This window comes from Lepidochelys kempii, chromosome 11, assembly GCF_965140265.1.
Source record: "Lepidochelys kempii isolate rLepKem1 chromosome 11, rLepKem1.hap2, whole genome shotgun sequence".
Lineage (NCBI taxonomy): Eukaryota > Metazoa > Chordata > Testudines > Cheloniidae > Lepidochelys > Lepidochelys kempii.
The window spans coordinates 38,469,111-38,493,324 of NC_133266.1; the positions used below are offsets into that span (position 1 = coordinate 38,469,111).

At 41.7% G+C, this 24,214-nt stretch overlaps 1 protein-coding gene across 5 annotated transcripts in view; it reads right to left on the minus strand.

Annotated features, from left to right (window-relative positions):
- Positions 1-24,214, minus strand: part of LRP2 (LDL receptor related protein 2) — a 181,170-nt gene that overhangs the window by 54,919 nt on the left and 102,037 nt on the right. For all 5 annotated transcript variants that reach the window (XM_073305750.1, XM_073305749.1, XM_073305752.1 and 2 more), the window contains exons 38-49: positions 23,767-23,955; positions 21,313-22,233; positions 19,865-20,030; positions 18,235-18,393; positions 11,356-11,645; positions 9,005-9,208; positions 8,335-8,577; positions 6,660-6,785; positions 3,644-3,763; positions 2,141-2,272; positions 1,029-1,230; positions 299-594 (exon numbers count right to left, since the gene is read on the minus strand). In XM_073305750.1, the coding sequence (XP_073161851.1) occupies positions 299-594; positions 1,029-1,230; positions 2,141-2,272; positions 3,644-3,763; positions 6,660-6,785; positions 8,335-8,577; positions 9,005-9,208; positions 11,356-11,645; positions 18,235-18,393; positions 19,865-20,030; positions 21,313-22,233; positions 23,767-23,955 (3,048 nt within the window). The remainder of the gene's footprint in view (positions 1-298; positions 595-1,028; positions 1,231-2,140; positions 2,273-3,643; positions 3,764-6,659; positions 6,786-8,334; positions 8,578-9,004; positions 9,209-11,355; positions 11,646-18,234; positions 18,394-19,864; positions 20,031-21,312; positions 22,234-23,766; positions 23,956-24,214) is intronic.

Below are 24,214 nucleotides of genomic sequence, written 5' to 3' on the forward strand. Positions count from 1 at the left end.
AAATCTGTGATGATATATTCATTCTATTTACCAAGTACTGGCTAGTTTTCATGGCTTAAGTATATGAATTGACATGTTATATTTAAAAGATAGCATACTGTGTTATGATTTAATAATTAATAAATGTGTGGTATATGTATGCATTCTTCATACATCCTATTGGCAAGTCCGGATGGCACATGTATCATCTTAATTAACCTGCTGACTTCATTAAGCATTCATTTTTTTTAAATTGTCTAAAATATTTAAAATAAAATATCAGAACCCTAATCCCCTACCCCCAACACTCCACACGTACCACATCCTTTTTCATCGCTATTATCAAAGCAATCATCCAGCCGATTGCAAATTTTAACCATTTCAATGCAGTTTCCATTGTCACATTTAAAATGATGGGGAGAGCAGGTTGCTTCTGGTGTACTACAGAGGTGTTCCAGCTCATCAGATTCATCCCCACAATCATTATCCCCATCGCAGATGTATGCCTTTGAAATGCAGCGCCCATTTTGACATGTGAACTGGTGCTGTTGGCAGGGCTGATAGATGCACCCTCTCTCATCGCTGCTATCACCACAGTCGTTCCGCCTGTCACACCTGGAAAGAAAGGTGGTGTTGTTAAACACATAAAGGTAGTGACTGTCGGATGGACGGAGGGGTAGATACACACCTGGTCATGCAAATCCTTACTCCCAACTGTACCCCGTTACTCACATGAATAATTATAATGAAATCAAAATGTACTCATGTAAGTATGGCTACTAAAGAAACCAGTGAGATTCCTCCCATTAAAAGTTACTGTGCCCAGGAGTACAGGTTTAATGCCATTGGTAGGCTCTGGTAATATTAAACTACTCAAGCATCCTAGAGATTTTAAAATTAAAACTTACATGTGAATGCACTGCACATAAATTATTTCACACTTAAATGTAATCCTATTTAATGACAAGGTGTAAAAACTGAAATGAATTCATTCCTTCATTTGAAACTATTTGCAAGCCTTTTGTATTGTTACTGAAGTACATACAGACCTGTAAGAGTTTCGGATGCACAATCCATTGTTACATGTGAATTCATTTTCAGTGCAAGACCGTCGCGTGCAGTTTTGATGTTCATCGTAAGCATCACTGCAGTCAGCATCTCCATCGCAGACCCACACCCGGGGGATACACCTCCTCAGGGGCGGCCTATTGTTCACACATGTAAACTCAGTGGCTGTGCAGCTGCGGTTTGCTAAAATAAAGCACATTTGCTAAGTAACAGAAGTAGAGTTATTTTCATTTTACATGTATAAAATGTGCATTCCCCATTCACATCTGGGCATGTGTACCAGAAATTTCATGCAGAAATTCATTAAAATGCATCTTATCCATTGCAAAAAGCCAGATTCATCCCCGGTGTATCTCCACTGACCACAGCTGTGTGTGGAGGGTAGGTGTGGTGCCACAATGACCCAGTAAGAAGCAGCATTCCTCCCAGAGCTCCCTGGCATGCAGGGGAACCGCCCCTGCTGTTACCTCCCTTCTGGGGATGCAGCGTTCTTTCCCTTGGTGCCAGGCCAGAGGCCTGATGCCAGGTGCATCAGGAAGCAGAGCTAAGAACCCTCCTCTCCCTACTCACTCCTGTGAGATGCTTGTTCCCCAGAGGGCAAATCAAGGGAGCCAATAACTGCTAAACGGCACAAGGAAGGAGGCCAGGTTTCCTGCACCTCTCCTCTTTGTGCATCCACTAAACAGCCAGGCACAACCTGACCCTCTGCTCTCCAGCTAATAGAATTTCTACTGGAACCTTGCTGACATTAATAACTGATACTGATTCACAAGAGAAGATGTACTGTCATGATCAGGCACTATATATGCTGAAGTTGTTACTGCAGTCTGTCTTAAACAAACTTGCCATGTAAATTTCATCTCAAAGCAGTTTATAATTCAAGGCTATTGAATGGAACGGGACAAAATGAGAAGGGATTTTTTTATTAGAATTTAGAATTTTAATTCCAAAAATGTGGAATAAAATAAGGAATTATACAAAATAGTCTGACAGAAAAAAAATTATGTCATGCAGACTTTTCAGTAAATCTATCCTGGTCTGAAAGCCCGTGGGTTGCCCCTAGCACAATACTTTATTTGTATTGGACACCTACCACAGTTATGTCTTTGATCTTCATCACTCATATCCCCGCAGTCATTATCACCATCACAGATCCAGCTTGCTGGGATACATCTGCCATCATCACACCTGAACTGGTTACTTGAACAAGTCCGCACATGGGACACTTAAAAAATGAATAGAATTACTCTGCTTGTTAAACTAGCCTGCACCGTTGTAATAACCTACTAATGGAAGCATTCTTTAGGACAGGTTTACTCTAGTGAAATGTAAGAGGAAAGCTCAAATGTTAGAACCTTGGTCAAATCACACTTGCTGAGATAAGGTGAACACCACTTCTCCATGTCCCCATTTTCTCTTTATTGGTCATTTGCACTAACAACCCCTACAAATACATTACTGCTTTGATTATTAGTATGTCAACCTTGTTATATATCAAAAAGTAGACTGTTAAAGAAATCTGAAATTAGGAAACTTGGTAAACTTGAAGCAGGCATCAACTCTAACATGAATTCACCGTCCTGACAGTGACAGTACTAATTTTACTATGTATGTTTATAATTGCTTGTTTGTAATCAAGGGCTGAGGTTTTTGGAGCAATCCAGAGACCTTTTAGACAGGTCTTAATAAGGTTGAAGGTGTGTCAGTTTGAATTCCCCCAAAAGCAGGCATGTGTCTCAGAGCCCTAGAAATGCAGGCAAAAGTCACAATCATTTCTAAGTCTGAAATCAAAAGGTGTAGTTTTTATTTTAATAAATACATTGCTAGTAATAAACCAACACTGCATTACCAGCTATCACTTGAATTTCTCATACCTCATGAAATGTGGAGAATGAGACATCAGCCCATTTTCAATCACAGGAAAATCCTAATGTCCTGTTACAGTACCAGTTTTTTCCACTGATGTCTGCCATGTTGTACTCTACCCATTTCCCAGTGATTTTGGTCTTCCTCTTCTTCCGCCCTATGGAGAAAATACCTGGCTTCTTCCCTACTTCCTTCTCCCTTCCCTTTCTTATTTCCCTGTTTATTCTAATCAGTTTCCATCCTGCATACAGGACCTGACTACTCCAAGGAATTATGGGACACTCAGAATCCTAGAATGCCCCAGTCTCACACTATCTGAAGTGTAGCCCTCTGTCCACACCTTTTTTCCCAAATGTCAGAGTGCATATGCACTCTTCATGTCCAAGCCAATTCCAAAATACAGGCTACCTACCCCACATCAGCCAATTCACCAACACTGTTGTTTCAAAGGAGAAAGGAATGGTTTTCATTTACCAGTAATCAATCATGATTAGCTAAGAAGATTCACTTTCCAAACAGAGCGTTTGTGATGCAAACACTTAGAAATAAATTGAAATTACAGGCTCATATCAGACAAGCCACTGAATAGGCCTTAAAAGGTTTTTCCAGTTACTAACAGCCTGGACTGGATCTGTACTGCTGATCTAGAAGAGAAATTAATTATTTCCCATAACCGATTTCCTAAGCCATCCCATTCCCCAGAACAGTTCTCTTTTAACTGCACACTCACCACAAGAGGCGGGTTCATCAGAGCCATCAGCACAGTCTACTCCTCGATCACAGTACCAATGAGCAGGAATACAACGTCCAGATGTACAACGAAACTCACTATTTGTGCAAGTCAGTGAAACTGGAAGAAAAAACCTATGTATGACTTCTTTCTTTTTGTTACCCTTCCAACTTGTTTTAAGTTGCTTTTGAGTCCATGACACACAAAAACATTACAGACTCCAAAAAACAAAAAGAAAAAATTATGCTAGCAAGGATGCCCTTTTATATTCTATCTGCAAAGAGCTTTTTGTACAATCTAGCTGCTCTTTCTATTCAACTACTGGGCCAAATTCTCTCCTTAGACAAGTACGTGCAGCTTCTATTGTTGCATCCACTTATGGGAATGCAGAATTTGCCCCTAGTATAAGATTCCACAGAGCAACTAGAGAACAAAGCACACTATATATTTATAGTTGAGATGAGACTAAGATGATTTTCACTTTAAGAATAATAGGAAAATGGAACTCTACAAACTAGAAATCTGCTGTTTGGCCTTGAACTTGTTATCTTCACTGTTTCCCTACAACTAAGGAATTCAGGAGCATTGAATGTATTGCTCATTAACACCCTTCAGCTTGTTTCCGTTTCCCTTTTGTCCCTCTCTTCCTCCCACTTTCCCTTTCTCTCTTTTTATTCCACAATGCACTACACTTTTGCCATCTCTCACCCCTTCTCCATGCAGAAAACCCATCAGTAATATAGCAGCACTTCCGAGATTTATGATAGCTGTTTACAGATGGGGAATATATAAAAAGTTTTTCTCAGTAGTTCGGAGGTTTTGTTCAATGATTTACCAAATAAAGATACAATCATATCTAGAATAAAAGAACTGCCCATCTCTGCCAGAACAGTTGAGAGACGCATAAGTGAAATGGCAGAAAACATTAAGGAAAAGCAGATGACTGCATTGAAAGACACAGCAGTATTTATTGTTGCAGTTGATGAGGGCGTGGATATAAACGACGTTCCACGTTTGGCAGTTGTGGCAAGATATTGTGCTTCCGATGAAATCCAAGAGGAACTTTGCTGCCTAAAACCCCTGCATGGCACAACAAAGGGGGAAGATATACTGGAAAGTTTTGTAAACCATTTTGAAGAACGAGGAGTTGACATCAGAAAAATATTTTGTGTGACAACAGAAGGTGCTCCTGCCATGGTCGGAAAACAGAAGGGATTTGTAAAGTTACTTGAAGATCAAATTGGCCGTCCGACAGTCAAATTTCACTGTATCATCCACCAAGAAAACCTGTGTGCTAAAATTTCTAATTCAGAGCTTAATAATGTGATGAATACAGTGGTGCGAATTGTGAATTTCCTTGCTGCTCGATCTGCTTTGACTCACCAACAATTTCAAGCGTGGCTAGAAGAGATGGACAGTGGTTATAACAACATCCCACTTCCCAGCAACATTCGGTAGCTAAGTCGTGGCAGGGTTTTGGTGCGCTTTGTAAACTGTTTTGATGCAATCAAGGTATTTTTGTCGAAAAAAGAACAAAACTACCCTGAACTGGATGACAAATGGCTGTGTAAGCTCATGTTTCTATCTGATATCACCGCTCACCTAAACAAACTCAACCTCTGTCTCCAGGGTGCAGGGCAAACAGTTCTGGATCTTTATGAAGCCTGGAAAGCATTTGTTGTGAAACTAGCAGTTTTTTCCAGGGATATTCAAACTTCTACTTTCCACTACTTCCAACTCATAAAAGAGCTATCGACACGTTGCACTGTCAATGTCGATGAGATTCGAAAGTACACACAAGCACTGGAATCAGAATTTTCTGACAGATTTCAAGATTTCCAGTGATTTGGCCCAATGCTTTCTTTTCTAATTAAACCTGAAAAATTCAAAGAAAGCGACCTGGATTTGTCTGTATTTCAGTGGATGGGTGTTGAAGATTTCGAAATGCAACTCTTTCAGTTAAAAAGCTCAGAATTGTGGACATCAAAGTTTGTGGATCTGCGGAGCGCATTTGAAGCTACCGAAAAAGATCATGGGGCCTCTATTCTGACCTGCTGGATGTCCCTGCCAGTGAAATTTAACTGTTTGAAGAAAATTGTGTTTGTAATGCTTTCAGCATTTGGATCCACATACCTGTGTGAACAGGTATTTTAACACATGAAATCTGTCCTCTGTCCCTCTCGGAGCCGGTTAACAGCTGATCACTCAGAAGCCTGTGTGCAGCTTATAGTATCCAAATACGTGCCAGACATTGGAAAACTCAGCAAGGAAAAGCAAGGGCAAGGATCACACTCAACTGATAAGATCTGCATTTTAATTTAATTTTAAATAAAGCTTCTGAAACATTTTGTTTACTTGACATGTAACAGTAGTTTGGTTATATAATATATAGACTTATAAAGAGACCTTCTAAAAAACGCTAAAATGTATTACTGGCATGCAAAGCCTTAAATTAGAGTGTATAAATTAAGACTCGGCACACCACTTCTGAAAGGTTGCCAGCCCCTGGTATAAACCAAAGTATTGAGCAAAAGAGAGAGGAAATTATTCTAGCACTAAGGAACTGACAAAGGCACATTCAGAATAGTGTGCTCAGTTCTGGTAACGTTGAAAAATATGTAGTTCAGTGGTTTTTAACCTTTTTTCATTTGCGGACCCCTAAAACATTTCTAATGGAGGTGCAGACAGCTTTGGAAATCTAAGACATAGTCAGCAGACCCCCAGGGGTCCGCAGACCACAAGTTGAAAACCACTGATGTAGAAGGTACAGCAAAGAATAATCAGAATGGATAAGGGATTCTTGAAATACTATACAAAAAAGATAGAGAAATTATGCCTGATTTCATTGGGAAAAGCTGAGGCTACATAAATGGTGAGCACGTTATGGTACATATACCTCATAAACCTCAGGGAGTATAAAGAACAGATGTTACAAGAACGTCTGAGCTTGTACCAAAGGCACCTGAGGAATGAATTACTGATGTGAAGAAAGGTGATTAGGGCACTATTTACTTACCACAATGAGTGGGGCTCTCATCACTCATGTCTCCACAGTCGTTATCTCCATCACACAGATACGTTCGAGGAATGCAAATGTTTGTGCTTTGACATTTTGTAAAACCAGATTGGCAAGTGCGTTCAGCTTTAAGAGGGAAAGAGAAAGCAAATGTTTAGATCATTTTTATCCCACTAAACTGTATCATTTTGAAAGAAACACAATGTTGTTAAAATAAAATTTACTCTGGAGTAAATTTTCAGTCTCTTATATAAGTTTTAGGTAAGAGACTGCCACTATATCACTGTTCACTCAAAAGAAACAAAAGTGGCTCTAAAAAACACCAGAGGGAGCTAAAACAGCTGCAAAACTTTAGGAGTCTGTTTTCCTCACAGTTAAATCAATAGTAAATTAACACAAAATAGATTTTTTACATATTTTTCTGGGATATTTTCTCTTGATTAATAGCTAAACATGGATGTCTTGAGAAGCTACAAAGAGAGTTGGGCAAATAACTCAAAATGTTTTCCACTCATTTTTGTTCAAATGTTGATATGAATTACTTGGGGCCATGCTCATGGCTCTGTCCTGCTACTCTCTGTGAACATTCAGGCAATTAAGTTTTACTGGCAAAAATGTTGGCAGAATGCATTTTCAAAGTAGCATGTGCTGGTCTTCACAGAAACCATATTGTAAATTCACATGCACATATATTCACATTGGAAGTGCTTGTACATTCAACCAATTGTGGCAGAATTAATACCATGTGAATTATCTGACAAACCACAAATAAGAAACATAGCTGAACTTTCGAATACCTGTGATAAATCTATAGAGCAAACATCTCAAAAATTTTAGAAAAATGCAAATTACAAGTACATTCCGGAAAATCACAATATACCAACAAATATGGTACAAACAGAAAAAGGGGCTACCTTAACTGTATAAATTTCTCATCATGAATTATTTGCTCAGCTCCACTTATGAATGTTCCATAGGAGAACTTCCTACTGACCAGAAGGGCTGATTAGCCTGATTAGCCATGTTATTGGTCAATATTGACTTAACTGCATTTTGTATTTTATTGAAAATAATACTCATTTCCAAAAACAATTCTGTTGATTTTGAAATGAACACTTAAGCAATGAAGCATTTCCACTTTTTTAACTATATAAAGAATACATATTAAGGAGTAAAGTAACTCTGCAGTAACGTGCATAATATTTGCTGCTGGTGATTAAAGCTATTGCAATTAACACAGTAAGAATGATATAAAACTTTATAGCATATACCCACCGCACACATTTGGGTCCCAACCTTGTGAAGACTTACATAAGGACATAATGCACCATGAATAGCCCTGTCAAACTGAATGGGACTGTTCACAGCACATAAAGTGAAGCACATGCATAAATCTTTCCAGGGTTGGGGACGTACAGAGGACAGGCTGTTTTTAATAATAAAATAAAATAAAATATCTATGCTCTCATATTGCTAATAAATATTTTAATTACTGTGTTTTGTTTCAAAATAGTATAAAGCAGAATATTGTTAAAATAAACCAATCATGTCAAGAGAAGTCACTTGTTCTCTTTTGCTGATAGCTTCATTATTCTTCACAAGCAAAAATATTTGCCTCTTCTTTGGTCTAAAGAGTCAGATCCAAATATACAATAGGTAGTTATGATGAACTTACGGCAATTTCTCTCATCTGAAGTGCCATTATCATAACAGTTGTTTACACCATTGCAGACGTATTCAAGAGATATACACCTTCCATTATTGCAAGTAAATTCTGTGTGGGAGTCACAAGTTCGGAACAAGCAGCCCACCTCATCACTGTTGTCTCCACAGTCATTGTAGTGGTCGCAGCGGTAGTGATAAGGTACGCACCTCCCATTGCCACAGGTAAAAGCTGTTGGCTGACAGGTATGGAAAGCTAAAAGGGAATAAAAACAGGGAGGAAAAGTCATGGATACAATGTAAACTCAATTCTTTGACAAATGTAACAAAGGAAAACATGCTTCACTTTTACCTGCCAGGGCAAACATCGCTGCAAAACGGACTGCATGAAAAGTAAAATACACGTTTTGAATTAGACAAAGTCAAAAGGTAAAGTCAGATAAACTTGATTTAAAGTTAAAGGCATGCCTACAAATCTTTTCTTGTTTCTAATGCAGATTTGTTGTCATAATACACATGAAGATGCAGACGCAAAATCAGAAAGCAGGCAGGAGCCCGCTCCGAATTACTACCACATGACTCAATCCTACTGCCACCAAGCCAATAGGAAAAGTGCCACTGATGTCAGTGGAAGCAGGACTGAGCCCTGTGTCACTTTCCAACACAGTTATTAAAATGCTTACCACACACACTTTCCAGCTCATCACTGCCATCCCCACAATCGTTATCATTGTCACATTTCCACCGCTCTGAGATGCATCGCCCATTAAGGCATGTGAAGAGCCCTCCATCACACCTGGTACCATTGTCCACAATACAGTGCTTGTTATTATTGGCTAAATACCAGCGTCCTTCAGAAGGACACTGACACTCTGCACCAGTAGGACCTACATATATTTGAGACAAAAAAAAAAAAGGATGAGAGTATCAACACATTAAGATAAGCCTTCCATAAAATTATTCACAGCTACCACATTCATTATTCTTGAACTATAACAGCTAGCTTTGTTGTATGTATCAGCCTTTTAAATAAGCAAGGCTACTGAGTCAGATTCTGATCTCAGTTCACCTGTGTCAATCCACTTAACTCTACAGCACTATTCAAGAGTTACGCTTAAGTAACTGAGCTCAAAATCTGGTGCACTGATTTTTAATATTTGTTTGTCATAAATACCATGAAATCTCTGGGCTGTTCTCAGTGTGATAACAAGTGCACTTTTTGGATCCAAGTGAGAAAGTATCCTGCTGTCAAAAATTAAGGCCATACCAGCTGAAGATCTGGCCCTTAAAACTGGAAAACATTAGACTAACTTTGTTCACATTGAAGTCAATGGGAGTTTTCCCTTTGCCTCCAGGCCAACAGTTACTGGGAGATAAGTGCCTAGGTGCTTTTGGAAATCCCACTAGGCACCTATCTGCATCTTTAGGAGCCTTTAAAAAACTTGCCCTGGGTGCTTTTAAAAATCCCTCCCCAAATTTATTTTACAGTTTCAGCTTGTGCCAAACTTGTACAACATTATCAACTTATTAAACCCACTCATTTTCTATTGGAAATTGGGATTTCAATTACCAAAGCTTTTAAAATAACACAACAAAACAAATGGAGATCGTACAGCAAGGGTTCTGAAAGAGTCTGGGAAATAATGGTAATGAAAAGATTTTGTAATACCATGTAATAAAGAAATCCAGATTATGACAAAATTTTAAATTTGCAGCATGAAATATTTAGTGATGTGGTACCATTCGGAGGTCCCAGTGTAATCTGCTGGTGAGTATGTATTATAGGCCCCCTCTGTGCCGAATCCATAGAGGACAGGTGTCCGGTACAGCCCCAGCTAGAGTGCTTTAGCTCTAACTGTAGCAGCTCATGTAGTTCAATCCCTGGTGTGTCAGCCAAAATGGCAGCTGTCACAGCACAGAAAATTCAGTTTGTACAGTCTGGACCTCAATATATTTTAGTTTAGACCAGGAATGGGCAACTGTAGACATAGGGGAAACAGCCTGCTCACCAGATCATTTTATTTGGCCTGTCCACAGGCAGCCAGTAAAAATATTATTCAGGAGGACTGAGCAGGGGCGTAGCCTGGGTGGGCCATAGCCCAACCAAGTAGCACCCCGGCCTGTCCAAATCTGAGCACCAGGCACAACCACTTAAAGTGAGAGGGGTTACAGGGAGTACAGAGTGGAGAGAGTACCGGACTGGGAGCAGGAGCCCAGGCTCTGAATCGCAACACCACTCACTGGCCCAACCAACTCGGTCACTCATGCAGGGGAGGGCTCATGTCTCCTGGCTCTGGTTCCTGCCTTCCCATTGGCTCCCATCTTCCACAGCCAATCTATCTGTCATCAGCCCTGACCCCTCCTAGCCGTGGGCGAGTCAGGGAACACTTCTGCCAACAGGGAGGCAGTAACCAGAGCTGGATGGTGTAATGTCCCTGCTGACATGACAGATTGGTGGCTGGGCCAAATTTGAGTGGTGCTGCGACTCTGTGCATGGTCTTTGCCTTCACTCTGTTCCCCCATAAACACAGACTCCCTGACATGGGGAACCCATACGTCAGGCTCCCCATCAGCACAGGATCCAGCTCTGGCCCATGCTACCAAGGTCCGGTTAGTTCCTCCCTGTTGGCAGAGGTGTACTCTGCTCTCACCCACTACTTGAGGGTGCTGGGCAAAACCTGATGGGCTCTCAGCTCCCAAACAATGATCCAAGGGGGAGACAGTAACTGGAACTTGGTGGCATGGTGCAGAAAGGCTGATGGGGAAGCAGAGCCAAGCAGAGGGGTATGAGGCAGCAACAGCTTTACTAAAAGACGGAACCCCTCAGTGACCCGGATCTATCTTCAAAAAAAAATTCTGTATGGCCTGCCCGGGCTTTTAGGGGATTTTGTGGTGCTATGCTACCTTAAAGTTGCCCATCCCTGGTTTAGGTGAATAAATATTTCAGCCACTCCCAAGTAATTTTTAAACCTAGCACTCCACCATACTATGAGTTCTGCTACAGTCAACATTAACATCAAACATAATAGTTTACCTGGTGCACAGATGTGACTGCAACCGCCATTAAATTGGTTGCAAGGATTGATGCACTGTTGTTGCTTACTTTTTGACCAAACATGAATATCCATTGGTCTTTGTGGCAGATTCATGATCATTACAATCTGATCTGAGCCATCGTATTTGTTAGCTCGGTAAATACTTCTGGTATTCCAATCTGTCCAGTAAATGTGTTGATCAAACAAGGTCATGGCAAATGGATATAGAGCAGTGCTAATGATTACTTCACGATTGGAACCAGAAAGGGAGCATCGCTCAATCTTCTGTCTAAAATAAATAAGGAAATACTAAAGCTTTGAACTTTTACAGGTACCAGTACCTACTTAATTACACTCTGTGACCAGTTCCCACCAATTAAGTACTGGAGCATATTTAACTAAGATTTGTTATTAAATACAGTTTGAGGTCTCAGGGGCTTTTCAAACTACTGATTCAATAATGATGCAAAGTAATGACTTTGAAGCACTAATAAAATAATGTACTGGAAGCAATCAGTTTTTAGAAGAAAACTTTTAAACATTTAAGCTACACTATACATAACCAAAATGAGCACAAATTTCATGACAGAATTCTTTCCTTTGAAAGGGCTCAAATTTCATGAGACTTGCACTAGGAGTACAATGGCACCATGAAAGGGAAAGATACTGTCTTTTTAGTTGGCACTACTGAAGATCCAAATTCATGCTACCAGAAAATACATAGTAGATCACATACAAAATAAATACATAAATCTATGTGCTAAGTTTCCCACGAATAAATGTATGAAAGAAGAAGAGTTGCTATAAAATAATCACAAATTCTTCTCTGTTGACCTTGGAGTTCAGGCTCCCCTCTGTAACAATGACCAGAACTAACGGAAGCAGGACCTCCCAGGCCCACAGGAGATATAGGCTCCAACCCTACAAATCTTGTGGCAAGCAGTGTCCCTGCTCTATACTGTCTACCCATCCTACCCCTAGCAGCGCTATTGACCCACCTGCACCTGCTTCCAGTGAAGGTCAGATAGTGCTGCTTCAGGAAGACTCAATTTATGCTACAGTTGCCAGTGCATTATTATGTAAAATTATTTTATCAGGCCACAAATGTTTGCAGCACTTAAGGCACACAGTTAAACAAATTCCCTGCCTCACAGAGATTACAGTCCAAGCAGACAAGCCATACAAGAACAAAACACGAGATTACAGATAAAGGAGGGTGTGGAAAGATTGTTGGCAGGAAGGATGACAAAGTAGGAAGGATTTCTAGAAGAAATGCATTTTGAGGAGGGATTTCAAGGAGGAGAGAGAAAGTGCTTGGTAAAAAAGGAGCATGGTATTGCTAGAAGCTGGGAGTGAGAAGAGAAAAAGGGAGCAGTGAGGAGAAAATACTGGGTGGAGTGTAGGGGAATTAGAGAAATTAGAGCAAATGTGAAGAGTGTATTATGCCCCGGGTAAAGGCTGCTGCCTGACTCCATTTCCCAGAATTCTGGTGATCAGACAACTCAGTGAGGTGTTATATACACATGGCAGGGCTTTGGTGACAGGAGAAAGAAGGTCATGTGAGTTCTGCTCCTCTCCTTCAAAGATGTGCCTGTGCAATTGCTATGCTTTTGCTTCTCTCTTCACAGTACAGTTAAAGGGAAGACAAGGCCCATGAAGGTTGCAGACACAGAAATACAGGTAGTAAAGCTATGTTTGTGTGCAGACTGTCAATGGAACAGAAAGGTTTTCTGAAAAATTACACTGTAAACAATAACATTCCTAGTGTCCAGAGGTGAGTTCAATGTTGCAGCTCCAGGACTAAGTCCCGCCCTTCAATTTAACACCCAGACAAGCTCTTTCAAAGCTGTAGAAGCATGCAGGTAACCAATCATTAGCCTTAAGTGAATAACATGAACTTACATTAGCTAATCTTAGGGTAATTGTATGTTTAAGTCTCCCTTAGAGAAACATTTCAATTGTTACAAATTGCATTCTGGTCATTCACCAGACTACTAGGGTGGGCTGAATGAGGAGAGAAGCTGCTGACAGAAAGAAAATTATCATGTAAGAAATTTTTCCTTCTGCTGCATGGCTTCTCTCCTCCTTCATCACTAATGGGAAGTAAGAAACAGTGAATCATAGAAGTGGAGGAGGGGAAGATAAAGCAGAATTTTAATTATTATTGCAAGATGAATAATAGGCAGACATACAAGTTACCTCATATAAAGCAAAAGCTTTGTAATTTAAGGAATTATGTGGGAACCAATCCAGTAGCACCTTCCTACCAAAATACTCCCTCTGCAGAGCAATGAAAATCTATTTTGCAAATCTTCTTCAGATGAGCCTCAGACACTTTTCCCCACAATGCCAATAGAGACCTTCTGAGGACACCTTGATTCGTACTCCATAAATAGTCTCCCAGATGCCTAGGATGTCAACTGTTGAAGGATTTTAATGTCTTGCCTGCAGCAAGTTTGATGTCCTAAGGCCATGGCATTTTGGATAGAATGAGACATTTTGGGAATATCCATTTAGGTCACAACTTTCCAAGGGAGTGTAAGGATTGGAACAAAATGATGGAAACGTTGTTTCACAGGAGTTGTAAAAAGATGAACTAACCTTGATCAGAACGATTTCTGGAGCTACAAGAATAACCTTTTCCACTTGACAGCAGCTATGTCATTCTTGTACAGATAGAGGAACTAATTCCAACCCTGTCTTTTGGAAGTAATGGCAAGAAAAAAGCTGCACATAAGCTCGTCTGGTTTGGCCATTCTGATGAATTTTGACACCTGATGATACTCATTGGAGAGTCTGGTGTACCTCCATGAAGAACACTGCTAGGGCTGGTACACACCTTTTTATGGTATTTGGTTGCTGGATTCTGACCAGTCATCTGGGAAAACCTGTAGCGTAGCTGAGATCATCAGAACTTTGTGATTATTAACTGTTGGTCATAAATTAGTGGCCAGGGCCCCATTTGCTGGACATGGTACAAACAAATAACAAAGAGACCATACTTGCCCCAAAGTGCCTTCTGTTTCCCCTCACACCAGAAATGAAATCTGACCTGGTTAAATTCTGTCTGGATACCAAACTGTATCAATGAGACTAATGGAGAAACCCTGCTGAACTGCACTTCTCTTCCCATGCCCAGGCTTTTAACTGGAGGTGCTCCAGGTCCAGATGAAGAAGGAGTCTTTCAGCAGATGTAATGAAGGTTCCTCAGTTGTTTATCAAATATAAAGTGCCTTCTGATCCATGGAGGATTAGGACTTCAACTCTCCTTTTTCCTCTTTTCCACATCCTTTACATGAACCATCTTGAAAGGCAGCAGACTTTTCTCTGACCCTAACAATATTTCCATTGTCACAGAGAAACTCTGACCTCTGGTTATTCCCTGGTTTTGGAAGGGGTATAAATAAGGTTATGTTTTAGTCACTGATATTTTTAGTAAAAGTCACAGGCAGTAAACAAAAATTCACGACCTGTGACCTGTCCATGACTTTTACTAAAAATACCAGTGAATAAAACTTGAGGGGCGGCTACCCAGGGGCCCCGTGGGTGCTGGGGGAGGCATGGGCGGTGGCAGGGAGGGGCTGGATGGTTGGGTGGGGGCATGCAGCCTGGGACCCCCATTGGTGTTGGGAGTTGGCAGGGCCAGAAGGCTCCTTACCTGGCTCCACGCCAATGGGAGCTGCGAAGCGAGCTCTCTGGGCGGAGGCAGTGTGCAGAACTGCCTGGCCACGCCTCCGCCTAGCAGCTGAGTGAGGGGGATGTCGCCACTTCCGGGGAGCCCCCCAGGTAAGTGCCGCCCAGAGCCCGCCTCACCCCATTCTGTGCCCCAACCCCCTGCCCCCTCCCACACCCAAACTCTGCGGCTGGGGGCGGGGAGGCCAAGACTGCCCCAGCAGCAACTGGTGTGCCTCTGCGCAGGGGCTACCTGAGCTGCCCCTGAGCCAGTCACACTGGCCGCTGCAGAAGTCACGGAAAGTCACGGAATCCATGACTTCCATGACCTCCATGGCAAACTCACAGCCTTAGGTATAAACACTCATGCTTTGGAGCATAAACAACCCTCTAACTGGGAGTTAAGACAAAACTTCCCCTGTAGGCAAGTTGTTATATAATTTCCCTCTGTAGGGTTTCTTGTACCTTCCTCTAAAGGATATGGTACTGGTCAATGTCAGAGACAGGACACCATACTTGATGGATCTGATCCTGCAAAACCAACATTATGGCTGTGCTCAGAAACACCGCTAACAGAGCTGCTGAAGTGAATTAAAAGGATGGGCACTCTGAGATACTGGAAATTGGTACAGCTCAAGGGGTGACCTTGAGAGACCTGCATGCTTTCCTTTTTCTGAGTGGAGGACCATAATCCCTGGGTCATCTTGTCTTCCAGGTATGCTTCCGACCCTGCAAGGTTTACTTTCATAGCAAGTATGCAAGGATCTCTAGGGAAAACTGAGTTGATTTTCAGCATGTTGTTTGTACTTACCTGTCCACAAGAGAGATCCAGATGTGATTCAGTAATGACAGTTAATTTTGTATTACATCTCCTCAGTGGTACCATGTTCTCAGGAGGACTATCTGGAGGCACATTGTGTGAAATCGGGGATAACACAGATGCTTGGTACCAGCAAACACATTCACTAGAGACAATTGGTTATGGATAAGCACTGCCAGGAAATGATTGATGCAATGAAGTTTGTATCTTTGTGAATATTTACCATAATGGTAAAATTACAGTCAGACCCATGCTTATTTTGACCTCTGGTTGAACAATTTTCTGCACTGGGCTCAAAAGATTTTTCTTGATTTTGATCAAGTGGTGGGGCTGAATTTTTTCCAGCAGCTGGCGAATTCTGAGTGAGTCTGTTTCTCTGGGCATGGCACAGGTTGTGATGTTGTCCGTGCATGGGTATAGATGCCTAACTGGGGACCTGAGCCTTGCTGTGACTATTACCAGCCATTTCTTAGGATTCTGGATGCAGACGGCAGATTGAAAGAAAGAGTCTTGTACAGGAATTTTGATCTCTCATGTACAAATCCTCAGGAATTTGTTGGCTTAAGATGAAAAATTTATCTAGGTCTTTCTTGGGGGGAGGGCAATCTCAAAATTTTGGAGGGTCTGTCTCCTGAATTTTGAACTTCAGAGATCAGCAACACTCAGTGGTTAATTTGTGATGCAAGAGGGCACAAACAATTAGGTGCTCGGACTCAAGCATTTTTTTACTTTCTTAACTGATGCAGCAAGCCCAGAGGTGCGGGGGCTATGGACTGTCAAGCCTACAGGTGCCAGAGCTCAGCCCTTGACAAGCCCTGGAACAAAGTAAGCACTGGCAACACAGCTGCTGCCTGAGGCAGGACTCCATGGGTGCACCAGGCATCTGCATGCCCTGACAAAAGCATGCCGGGGGCAATCCTGATACAAAGCCCAGCAAATGCTCCTTCATGGAGGGAAGGCAAAGGAGAAAGGGTTTAAATCCTGGGTTTTATACCACTTGCCCATTAACTACATTAATCACTGCCTTATGAATGGGATGTTTGCTTTTGCCTTTTTGAGGCCAGAGTCTTACTCTGGGGCAGGCTGTGACGGGTCTTCCTCTCTGACTTGGCTAAGCCCTCCACACTGGAGTCGCAGCTTCAGGCAAGGACTGACACCCTACACAGCTGTCCAGTGCAAATCCCCATCCCCTAGCAGTGCAAGGGTCAGTAGCTTACAGCTCGCCTTCTCCAGCCTCATGCCCTGGCAGAGTGAGGGGCAGCAGCTAGCGACAGCAGAGCACAGCTCGTCCTCCAAGGCTCTTGAAAAGCTGTGCACAGCACCTCCTGGACTTGGTTCAATGCCTGCAAGGCTTCTCTGCTGCTGTGAAGGGGAAAGGGGGCAGAGACAGCCGTGGAAGAGATGCTGTACTGGGGAACCCCAAGGATTAGAGCCTCAATGCTCCAGTGACTCCTCACCTCAGGAGAGACAGAGACACACACGAGCTGAAATGCAGTCACTATGCACCATGAAAAAACTTTAAACTTAGAAAACAAAGAGGCATAGAGAGACTGAACTGCCAACTTGTTCTGCTGCTGAAGGCAGAAATTCTGGTGGCCTGAGCTTGCGGGTGGGGTTTAGTCCTGGAGCCTCCAGCAACAACACTGGACCATCTCCAAATCATAGAATATCAGGGTTGGAAGGGACCTCAGGAGGTCATCTAGTCCAACCCTCTGCTCAAAGCAGGACCAATCCCCAATTTTTGCCCCAGATCCCAAATGGCCCCCTCAAGGATTGAATTCACAACTCTGGGTTTAGCAGGCCAATGCTCAAACCACTGAGCTATCCCTCCCCCCCACAGTGAGAGGCACTGCCCATTAGTGATGAATGTAGAGAGAAGCTGTGCAGAAGCAATGTATAGATCAGAGAAGATGCTAAAATACTGCATTAAGAATCAGACAAATGAGCTAGCACAACATTAGAGTAAATTTAACTCCATGTGAATTTCAGGAAACCCAGTAATTCTATGTGCCTGCAAATTACTAACATACACTGTTCTCAAAATCACAGGTCAATTCTAAGATTTGTTAGTTAATCAAAACTGCCAAGGAAGTCATGGAAGTTTTGATTGAGTAATGGTGGCAGAATTTGGTCCCTACAATTTTGGTTACCTGGTATAAGACAGAAACAACCATGTGATTAACAATTACAGCACTACGTACTTACTGATTACTTTTCACAATGGAATTTAAAAACTATTAAATGATTATTAATGGGCCATAGTATAAAATGGTACCAAATGCATCTGAAGTGACAAAAAAAGGAGAAAAAAATCCTGAGCTCTGAAAGTAAAGTGTTATAATAAATTTCTTTTAAAAATCCTACCACAGACGAGACAGATACATACAGATGTGCATCAGCCCAGTAAAGCTGCTGTTCCTCATAGTCCAGGGTAAGTCCGTTTGGCCACACCAAATTGGTGCTTACAATAGGTATTCTGAAGTTTCCTCCAAGTGTAGCTCGTTCTATTTTAGCATTGGTACTCCAGTCAGTCCAGTACATGTAACTATCAATCAGACAATTGCAAAGTTATCTCTTTGGCAAACAAAATCCACAGGACTCAATTCTGTCGTAAGAGACATCCATTCTGGTCTCTCCTACTGAAGTCAAGAGTCAGCTGGAAATATATATGTGAGGGAAGAACTATCTCCATCAATTAGGACCCTGATTCTGCAATAGCAAGGACTACTGCACCCACGTGAAGCCCCACCATTTCTTGTGTGACCTTGGGAAAGTCACTGAATTTCTCTCCTTTGGTTTCTCCATTTGCAAAATAGTGCTAATAACGTTATTTCCTAATTCAAAGGGCTGCTGTGAGGATAAATTCATGAATTCTTGTGAGGCACTCAGATAGTACGGGGTATTGGAATCATATAGGAATCTAAATAGGTAGATTTTATTGGTGTGTCAACTAATCCTAGGGACATGATACTCTCAGAGAAGCCTTATTTTGAACAACCACCACTTGGTCCTCTGCTCAGCTCAGTTGAGTGGTAGATAGATACCTTCCCATTATCTTCTCTGTCTAGTTTGACCAATGTCTGGTGCTGGATGCCTCTCCTTCCTGCTGGTATAGAGCTCTTTCTGGCACCTATCCAGATTGGCTAGCATTCTCTGTCAGATGGAGTCTCTTGTGGGTCCTCTGATTTCATCTGCAAAGCACTGTCTCATATTGTCTGCATATATCTGAATATACTTGCACATTCTGTTGCACTGGCCAGGAACAGAACACAGAACTCTGTGCAATTCACATAGTACCCTCAAGCTGTTATCTTCCAGCACACATATTTCCAAACTTACATCATTTTTCTCCTCTATTTCTTTTCTAAAAATAGTATTACTCCCACTGTACCCCGCATGATTTACCTCAGAGTGCCACTGCTTTTGTCTTTTTGACAGTTAGTTGACAAAGCCAACTACCAAAGGTCTATATCTAAATTTAATCTTATATTTATACTACATCCAAAAAACCACAAATAAAGAATATCGAAGTTGCAAAGTCAAACATGCAAAAGTTAAGAAATGCCAGAATTAAGGATCCCCATGCAACCTTAATTCTGACCCCTCCACTTCCTCCTCCCCACTTGCACAGGCACCAGCAGGAGGAGCCTGGGTGCATAGGAGCTCTCAGTTCTGGTGCCCAGCACCACAGCAGCCAGAAACAACATTTGCAAGGAAAGTCCTGCTCAGCCCTGCAGCCTTGGATGCATGCCCAGTACCAAATTTGGCTGACAAACTCTTAAAAAGTCTCTACTAAACATGAGCAAACTCATATTTTTCAAAGACCAAATATGGGCAGTTTCCTCACAGGAACAGCAAAAAACCCCACATTGCTGAGAGCAGGGTGATCTCTCTGTCAAATGGGTCTAACAATGGGAAGTGTCGGGCATCCTTAACGATCAGCAGCACTACCAGCCCCACCTAATATAAAAATACAATTTTAATGAAAACTTTTGAAGAAAAAGAGAAAGACATACCCTCTGCAAGGATCTAGTACAATAGCTCTAGGGCGTGGAACACGGGCAACCACTGTGCGGTTAGATCCATCGACAGCCATTGAGCTGATAGTCTGGTTCAAATAGTCACTGTAATAAACTCTGTTACTGATCCAGTCAAAGGCTATGCCATCTGGAGTTCCCAACCCTTAAGAAAGGAGAACATCTCTTCATTACAACTTTCTGAAACATTGCCATACACTTCACCAAATCATCACCATCACAATGGGCCAAATCCTATGGCACTTATCCAGTTAAGATTCCATTGACATCAATGGGTGTTTGCCTAAATACAAATCTAAGAAACAGGCCCTTATAAGGGCACGCAGTGGGAGTGGGTTTTCTCAGACACTTGTGTGGCCTACTTAAGGGCAAGAGGAATTGCAGTCTCTATCCCCCAGGAAGTGCAGGGACTCCTCCCACACTACTACTCTGGGAGTGCACAGTGCTCCAAAGGAGGCAGAGACAGGTGGGGAAGAGGCAGAGACATTGCCCTACTTTCTCTCTGCAGCCACCCTGGAGTGGGACCAAGGCAGTCAGGGCAGTAAGTTGTGCCCCTGGAATGGGTACAGCAACAGGCAGGATTCCAAGACAGAATCCCTCCTTGAGCTCTCCCAGGGGAGGTGCAGCCCCACCCTCACCCCCACCACTGGGCTGCGCTGAAAAGCCCCCTGAGGACTTGGCCCAGTATGAACAAACAGTGTAACTCAGCAATTATGATGAGTAGCTCTGCTTTCTCAAAACACCCTGTAGCTCTTTTCAAGCTTTTTCTCTTCTCCATGTCTTCTTCCACCCCATCCTCTATTCACTGAAGGCCTTCATTGAGCTGGTCTGCAAGATCACTATCCCCCTCCCACCATGAAATCTCTGTTGAAGACCCACTTCCCCGGTGACACCTACAAGAACCCAAGATGACTGGTAATGCCAAGGGTGACAGGAAACTGCAGATATTCTATAGTAATTAAAAAAAAACTAAAAACCCAGAACATTGTGGTACCCAACACTGTATTATCAAGACATGGCCAAACACCACCTTGAACACTCTGCTTGTACGTTACATCCAGCTAACCTTTCATCTGTCTGTTTTGTCCTTTTATATTGTACGTTCTTTGGGGCAGGGACTATGCTTTCCCATATGTTGGTTCAATGCTCATTACATTGTGGGAACTGCTGGAAACAAACAATAATAGTACTAACTAGTCTTATACTTTCATAGTTTGTGTGAGTACTGATAAAGATGGAGTAAAAACCTGAAAGGAGGAAAAAACTAAGCAGAAATGTCAACAGAAGCTTTCAAGAGAATATCTTAACTCAACAGTCTGTCTTGATCATTAGAATAAACATACTGTAACTATTTAACTAATGATCAGGTGCTATAATCCTATCTTGTTAATATCCAGTTAGTTTAGATCAAGTTTAATGGCATTTACCTGACGCAACTATAGTTGGAGTGCCAGTTCCTGAGTAAATATTAATGTAACTGATTTTTCCTGTCCCAGCTGGAGAACTTTGTGTAAAATATATTCTGTTGTTCATGCTGTCAAAATCTAGAGCCACTGCAGTTCTTAACACATTCACTGTGCGAAATGGGGGGCTGTGATTCTCGGGATCGAGCTGTATGCTTCTAAGTGCATTCTCAAGGGCAAAAATCAAGTAGTCATCTGTTGAAATGGAACATCTCTTGCCATCACTTCCTAGTGTGCCGAAGGCACACCCACATTTAGGCATCTGCAGATCAGGCAAGGCAAAACACAAATGGGAACAACCTCCATTGTTCTCCAAACAAGGATTGTTGTTGATACTGAGGGGAGACCGTGGTTGAAAACGGCTGTCGTAAATGGCAACATCTCTTAACCAATTAATATTGTCTCGTATAACTGTTGGCTGCTCAGTGTTGCCTGGCTCTTTGCTGGCTTGGAAGACTTTTTTCAGGTTCCTGTCCACCCAGATCATAGAATTTTCAAAGATGGTGATGCCATATGGTGTTGGGTAGCGACTACCATAGCGAACAATTTCTGCCTCACCCCTATCAGGATGAATTCTTGCGATCATATCTAAAGAATCATCAACCCAATAAACATAGCCATTGCTGTGATCTACTGCCAAGCCACGAGGTGTGACAATGCCTTCAGATACAAGCACTGTTCTGTTTGTGCAGTCAAGAAACGCACGTTCAATCTTTGGATTCTGTCCATAATCTGCCCAGAAGAGGTATCTGTTTTTTGGGTCTACTACTATATGCCTTGGCATATCCACTCTGGTTTTCAGGAGAACACGTCGATAAGTAGTGTTTAAACGCAAAACTTCTACAAAAGTCTCTGTCAGGAAAGCGTTTGTAAAATAAAGGTTTCCTGTATTTGGAAAAAAAAAAAGATAAAATACAATTTAATTCAAAACCAGAGGAACACAAGCTGGTACCTTCAAATGGTGATCAAAAAATGAATAATAAAATTATGATGAGCAAAGACCCAAGTATTTATCTGGTTAGGACATTTGCTTCCTCAGAAAGAACTTTTAAAAATAGATGCTCAACTGTGAAGAATTAGACAAACAGTACCACAAAATAACATTATTCAAATTCTGCCCTGGATTCATTCATCCATCCTTACTAACTTCAGTGGGCTGCATGGGCATAATTGAGACAGAATTTGGCCCATTCATATAGCTCATCATCATGGTTTCATACAACAATATCTATTTAGTTCAAAGGTCTTATTTTATTGCATTGCTTCAAATCAACATTAACATTTTTTCCTTAGCATTTTATTTGAAACTAAAGACACTATGTCTATATATACACCACTGTGGCGGCAAGTAGTATATGTGCAATGCATGCCACAGTGAAAAGCACACACCCCGAGGTGTGTAGCTACACATGCCAGTGACAGGCTCTGGGAGAGGGAAGGCAGAGGGGAAATGCTTCAGCAGCTCCCTGCTGACGGAGCCTTTCACTGAGGTGAGGAAAGGCTGAGCCTTTCCCCGCAGCCTTCCCCTGCAAGAGCCATTCTCCACTGTTGGAGTCATTCCCTTCTGTGGAGAAGGGCTCCAGCAGCGGGGAACTGGCAGAGCCTTTCCCCACTGCTTCACCCCTGCCAGACAGAGCCTTTCCCCACTGCCAGAGTCTTTCCCTGCAGCAGGGATGGGAGCTGCCAGAGACTTTCCCAGTGGTGGAGAAGAGTTTCTGCAGTGGTGAGGGAGCTGGCAGAATCTTTCCACTTTTCTGGAGCAGGGAAAGACTCCAGCAGCATGACACTACACTGTTAAAAACAGCAGTTTAGATGGGGACACAGGTTTGGACATGTACAGAGCCATGTAGGGTAAATAGTCGGGTACATATCCACATCCTTCAGGCATGTCTGTAGTCTACTAAGCTAAGCCATGCCTCACCATCTATACTGCTATTTATACCCATGTGTATGTACACTACACACCACCAAAAGACGGGTGCAGCATAGACACAGCTGGAAGAAATTACACCAAAGAAACAAAAACAAAGGTATGCACTTGACAATGATCTCCTGTTTAGTGTTAAATGAATAAATGCTTTCTAAAAAGTTGGTATTTGCATTAATTATAACTTGCTGTTTGATTTAACTTGCAATATTAATTGGAAAGTATGGTTTTAAGTCTACAGCTTAGAGCCAAATTCTGTCCTCTACTTTGTTCATTCAACTCCTACTGTAATCAATGGGACTGCTGCCCTTCATACATTTTTTTCATTTTAAAACCACTCTGCATATACAGCACTACCTAAAAGCACACGTTTTCCCTTTGAAATATTTCCATGAGTTCCTTTTTCTATAAAACTAATTAGTCTAAAGATTCCTACAACATATACAGAAAAACTTTTATTATAAATTCAGCTATGCAGCAGTTCTGCTTACCTGCTACCCAATCAATTGCAATGCCACGGATTCCATTTCGTCCTATTCCATTTGTAATAACGTTTCTAAAATAAGAACCATCCGGCTTAATTTTACGTATTGCGTTCTGAGAAGAAACAGTACTGCTGAAGTCACACCAGTAAATGAAACCAGAAGGCATGTGAACATCCACATGAAGTGCATTTCGTCCTGAAACATTTTTAAAAAGCAATCAATTATTTTTAATATAAAGTATTTTATTTAAAATTTGTGGTTTATGTTATTTGCAAAGGACAAGTGAATTGAGGTTTACAATCTCATGGCATAAAATCTACCATCAATTTACATTGCCATGGTACTCTTTATATGTAAACATTCAGATAAGATCATATAACTGGCTTCTCTGTTAATGTGCAGAGCATCGTATATATTATGGCTCAGTTGTTCAATATTTAAAATAGTGCAGGAG